This window comes from Centropristis striata, chromosome 14 (assembly GCF_030273125.1).
Source record: "Centropristis striata isolate RG_2023a ecotype Rhode Island chromosome 14, C.striata_1.0, whole genome shotgun sequence".
NCBI lineage: Eukaryota > Metazoa > Chordata > Actinopteri > Perciformes > Serranidae > Centropristis > Centropristis striata.
Window position 1 is genome coordinate 34,065,490 of NC_081530.1, and position 6,439 is coordinate 34,071,928.

At 38.0% G+C, this 6,439-nt stretch overlaps 1 gene segment (V, D, J or C); it reads left to right on the forward strand.

Moving 5' to 3' along the window:
* Nucleotides 1–3,420: 3,420 nt before the first annotated feature.
* On the forward strand, nucleotides 3,421–4,381 carry LOC131984902 (immunoglobulin kappa variable 1-39-like). The segment is given in 2 exon segments: nucleotides 3,421–3,472; nucleotides 3,676–4,381. Coding segments are annotated over 2 exon segments (363 nt in total).
* Nucleotides 4,382–6,439: the final 2,058 nt, after the last annotated feature.

Genomic DNA, 6,439 nt, shown 5'->3' on the forward strand with positions numbered 1-6,439 from the left:
GGATAATTAAATGTTATTCATGTGGATTTCAGTCATTATTTAGTAAACTGTTCAAATTAATGAAAGACTAAAAAACTGCAACAACACATGACACAATATAAGGATTACATAAAAAATGTATCTCCAATCTTTATCTCCACTTTGTTCAATGCTACTTCATGAAGTTAATTCAACATTACAGTTATCATTGTGGTGGAAAACTAAACATCAAGAAACACAAGATAAATTAATTATACAAAGTTATGATAATCTGTGCAGAAACTTTTTTTAAAATAAACATTTGACTTACTTCCAACATCCAGTCTGGTTCCTCCACCAAAAGTCCACCACAGTGATACAAACTCATTGAGCCGCCGTACAAAAACCTCTCACTGTAGAGAGACACGGCTCTCTGACTTTGTCTGACTGAACTAAACCTACAAGCCCTAAAGATGCAACTTTACCACTGAAGGTGGAAATAATCATTCATCCTGTTATTTAAAAACATTTTTTTCATTAAAAGTAGTTTCTGAAGTTTTGTTGCTGAAGCCTCTGACTGCAAAATCTTTGTCAAAAACTCACAAATGAAAGTGATAAAGCAGCTATCTTTTTCCTGGACTGTGTAATATATAAAAACAGAAAAGACAGATGGCTAGAATTGTTAAAAATGTAAGATATTTGACTTACTTCCAACATCCAGTCTGGTTCCTCCACCGAACGTGTACCACAGTGATACAAACTCATTGAGCCGCCGTACAAAAACCTCTCACTGTAGAGAGACACGGCTCTCTGACTTTGACACAAACAAACTCACCAAGATAGGTCTCTGTTAGAAGATTTTACAGATAACATGAAAACTGATAACAACAACAGATTTCCTAATGCACATTTTTATACAATACAGTATATTTGTTTTATTTTACAGACATTAAATTAGCTTAGATTGACTTCATTAGAAAAGTGTCTTTGGCTTCTCCAGGTACATACAATGCCTTTAACACATCACATCTTAAAAACAGACAATACACAGAATCATATAAATACAATTGTACTAATGTACAGGTAGCAGCCAATGAGTCATACAAATAATACATTGGGGCAAATAACATATGAAGTGTCTGATGCAGTCATCCTGTGATCAACACCTATATGTAACAGGTAATAACAGACTTTTTATAGTTGTTCCGGCCGGCTCTTGGGACCCTGAATCGAACATTTCGAGACCAAGTTTCCAAGATGGAAAACCAAATAAAAACTGCATTTAAACGTCCTGAAACAACACGCTGATTATCAATGGATCAATCAGTTTATCAGAGTAATCCAGGTCCCTGTTGGAGTCAGTCAGAGCATTTCCATAGAGAGCCACTTTGCATCAGCAGCACCATGCTCCAGTGCTCTGGGAGAGTTTGTAGTCCTGAGAGTTGAACACTGGATGACTGACAGCTGTCCTTCATGACAACAGAAGTCACAGAAATCCTCCTCATCAGAAACATGACTTTGATCCTCATCTGGACTCTCCTCTGCTTCACTCAGGGTGAGAAAGATCATCTTTCTCTCAGGTGAAAATCATTTGGATTGTTATAGAGTTTCACCTCAGCATCTCATGTCCAGTGTTTCTTCTCTCTCCTCAGGGTCTGTGGGACAAAATGTCGTGTTGACTCAGCCAGCAGCTAAATCCAGCTGGGTCAAACTGCTTCTATTCCCTGTCAGGCCAGTACAAAGGTTTCCCACTACACTGGCTCACAATACTTACTGGCCTGGTACCATCAGAAAACTGGAGAAGTTCCTAAACTTCTGATGTACTTCACATCAGATAGATTTTCTGGAATCTCCTCCAGATTCAGTGGAAGTGGAGCGGGGAATGGAGTCGACTTCACTCTGACCATCAGTGGAGTTCAGGCTGAAGATGCAGCAGTTTACTACTGTCAGAGTTATCACTCTATCAACAGTCAGTATGTGTTCACACAGTGAAAAAGCGTCGTACAAAAACCTCCCTCAGTTCAGTCTCTGTTCTGCTGACAGACTGCTGCAGCTGGAAGCTACTGCAGAGACTGACACACTTCACTGAGTACACACACACACACACACACACGCACACACACAGATACACTCTTAAACATAATAAATATAATAATGATAATAAACCATAGTTTAAATTTTTACAGATAGAATGAAGGAAAAATTGTTTATGCTTTTCAAATTGAGATGAAAAACAACATCATATCTCCTGCAGCCTTTCCCAGAATATATATGTTTTATTCATTACTAAAGCTGTCATTGCAACCTCAGTCTAGCTCTATTTAAAGTGGATCCATAAGATGTGTTTGGGCCTTTTCACCTTGTAACAACTTTCTGCACTTAATGAAAGAAACAGAACAAGTCGACCGTGGTGAGATAATGAAAATCATCCTGTAGAATAACCTGATGAAGATTTCTACAGAGTCTAATCGACTGCACAGATCCTTGTCTGCAGAATCTTTTGCCTTCTATTTGCAATGCAATTATTTTTTACACCAGTGATAGTATGGAGCTAAATGGAACTAAAATAAGGAAAGATGCACTTTTGCTTCACCATACAGACAATATTCATGTTCCATCGAGGAAAGACAAAACTGAGTCATCTGAAAATCAGAACTGAAATACAAACTAATGTGATGAGGGGATGACCTGCAGGTGGAGAGACTGCAGAGAATCTCAGGTGAGGAGAATGAGGTGATTAGGCAGGAAAACAAGCTGAGAACTGATTGGCTGGAGAGAATAAAAACTCTGGGAGAAAGTAAGGAGGAACAGAACTGATTCAGAGCAGGTGTGTAGATACGTAAACATATATATACAATGTCTGTATATGCAAATAAAACGTCGAACCAATTCTACTATTATTTATCAAGATAATAAAAAATAATTAAAACATAAATAAATATTACACACCATTCACAAATCACCTCAAGTCTCATTTTCTGACTTATATGTTCTGATATAAGGTTTCATATCTCTGTATATCAGACAACATATATGCTGATTGCAATATATATCACTGTGCATTAGATAGGGCAATGTCGGGCTCTAGTGGAAACTATTTAGCAGATAATAAAGCCACAGAAAAGAAGAAATCTTTATTTAGATTCCATTAATTTCACTACAGTTCATAGAGATCCCCTTTTGATTTGCATTTTGTCTTCCTATTAAATTCTTTAAAAACAAAATCTAAACGACACATTTCCAGCAAGGTAATGGGAGAAGACCTTCAAAGTAAATGTTCTATTATGTTTCTAGTTTTTTCATAAAGAGCAGAATCAGGTGTCCTGACTTGGTTTGGTTGACAGTTCTCTGCCTCTGTGTGTTTGCATATGTGTCCTGCCTCTCTGCTCCCAGCTGTTAAGAGGCCAGTGTTGATCAGTGGCTGTCCAGGCCTTTCAGAGACACTGACACGCCGGCAGCACAATGAAGATATCACTGATTCTACTGCTGCTCACCCTGGGGCTCCTTGTTCAGGGTGAGACTCTCTTCTGAAAACTTTGCTTCAGGATCAAACCAGGTTCACCACAATGATGTTCTGCTGTGATGGAGAAACAGTGAAACAAGCAGCATTTACCTTCTTCCATCTGTTCTGCATGTTAGAGGAATTTGGATGTTAATTATCTTTCTCCGAGCTGGATTTGTCTCATTAACACTTTTCTTCTTTTTCATGTTTTCCAGGTTCATCAGGAGACATCATCCTGACTCAGTCTCCTGGATCTCAGTCTGTTGTGTCAGGACAGACTGTCTCTATCAGATGTAAAGCCAGTTCAGGTATAAGTAACTACCTTCACTGGTACCTTCAAAAATCTGGAGAATCTCCCAAACTCTTGATTTATTCTTCTACAAGTCGTCAGTCTGGAGTAGCAGGTCGTTTCAGTGGGAGTGGATCTGGAACTGACTTCACTCTGACCATCAGTGGAGTTCAGATTGAAGATGCAGGAGTTTATTACTGTTCACAGAGTGGTTACAGCTTCCCGTTCACACAGTGATACAACGTCGTACAAAAACCTCCCTCATATAAAGAGGAACTGATCTGACTCAACAGCTGCATACAAATTAGAGCTAAAAAAAAAAACTTTAAATATGCAACATAATTAAATCATCATAACAAGGTATATTGACAGAAATAACCTGAATCTCATATTTTTATTGACTATATTGTTTGTAAAAAAATCCATTAATAACCTACTCTGTGTTTGAATCAAACAGTCTTGATGTCTGAACTTTTAACAGGCATGCTATAACAAATTATCATTGCACCAGAACTTTATTCTTTAAACCATTTTCTTAGGGTTTAATTGTAATCCTTCTCATCTATCTGAAAAACATAAACAGTGTTGAACTGGATCACTACATGAATTACTAATATTAATTACACTATGTATTTATGAAAAAGCAATCTAGAGTTAAGAAATAAGATTGTGATACTTTCGTAAAGAATGCTGTGTGTGATTTTTTATTTCCACAAATTGAAACTTATTTCAAAGTCTGCAATAAATACTTTTTGTATCCAGTTTATAAATAGTAAACAGCAAGGGCTTCATATGATACATTCTCTTCTGTTGCCTTTGAATTGGACGTTTTGCAAAAACACATACATTAAAGTAAATCTTTAACATGAGCTTTATGTTGAATCCCTCTATGCTGATGATTTACTATTGTTTCAAATATTGTAAAACTACATTCAGACTGTTGATTTATTTAAAGGCCATTTTAACATGACTTTTACTCATCCTTTTTGACCACAATATTCTATTGTTGTTTTATTGTAACATTGTTAAAATTAAGACATTATCAGATTTTGCTTAAAGAGGTAATGATCTAATATTTTAGCAAATTTCCAACAAATCTCACAAATTTAAAACATCCCTCATTAATCAATTTATACAAATGAAAATATACTTGGAAAACATTTGCATAAAAATGTGCATTATAAAAAATAACTGCCATCATCAACATAAATTAAAACATATCACTATTGAATTCTTTAATCTTATGAGAGAGAAAGAGTTGCTGAGAGTAGAAGCAGAGTAAAACATGTGAGTCAGTTCATGACTGGGAACACTGTCAGAGCATTTCCATAGAGAGCCACTTTGCATCAGCAGCACCATGCTCCAGTGCTCTGGGAGAGTTTATAGTCCTGAGAGTTGAACACTGGATGACTGACAGCTGTCCTTCATGACAACAGAAGCCACAGAAATCCTCCTCATCAGAAACATGACTTTGATCTGCGTCCTCATCTGGACTCTCCTCTGCTGCTGCTTCACAGGTAAAGTCCAGAGAATCAAACTCCTCTCCTCTATGAACATCCGTCCCTCTGAAATGAAGCCGACAAAACCATGACGCTGCTTTATGTTTCTGTCTCTGTGTCCTCAGAGTCCAGAGGACAGGTCACAGTGACTCAGCCTGGAGCAGTGAGCTCTGCTCCGGGAGGCTCCGTCTCCATCAGCTGTAGGATCAGTCAGGATGTTCATGGTGTGAACAATTTAGCCTGGTACCAACAGAGAGATGGAGAAACTCCTAAACTGCTTCTTTACTATGCTAGCTCTCGTCAGTCAGGGACGCCAGATCGTTTTGCGGGCAGTGGATCAAACTATGACTTCACTCTGACCATCAGTGGAGTTCAGACTGAAGATGCAGCAGTTTACTATTGCATGGGGGAATTCATTGTTAACAGCCAGTATGTGTTCACACAGTGAAAAAGTGTCGTACAAAAACCTCCCTCAGTCAGACTGAACCGAAACTGAACTGACTGCTGCAGCTGGAAGCTACTGACACACTTCACTGGACACACACACACACACACACACACACGCACACACGAACACACACACACACACACACACACACACACAGAACAAGTTAACCATGATGACATAATGATAATCATCCTCCAGAATAACCTGATGAAGATTTCTACAGAGTCAAATCAACTGCACAGATCCTTGTGTGCAGAATCTTTTGCCTTCTATTTGCAATGCAATTGTATTATCCACCAATGATAGTACAGGATAGGACAGATGCACTGTTGCACTCTTGCTTAACCATACAGACAATATTCATGTTCCATCGAGGAAAGACAAAACTTATGCTACCTATACACCAGAAGACTTTGAAAAGATTTGGAAAGACTCCTGCAAGACTATCAGCTCACACCTGCTCACATCTAAAGACAACTGTTGAGAGTTTTTTAGTCCCAGCCTAGTCTCAGACTGAGATCCTACAAAGACTGTGAATCTTGCAGGGTCACTATTTTCAAGACTACAACTAGATTCTTTTAGCATTTTTTACCTACCATGCAATGTTTGTGTGTGCAGTGGTTTGTGTTGGAAAAAAAGAAAAGAAAAGAAGACGCCACAAAATGCCCCTCACAAAGCTGAAAAGGGGTTTCTGTTTTTCTGACATGAAAAGTTGACTATTTTACAGTAAAAATAGACAAGAA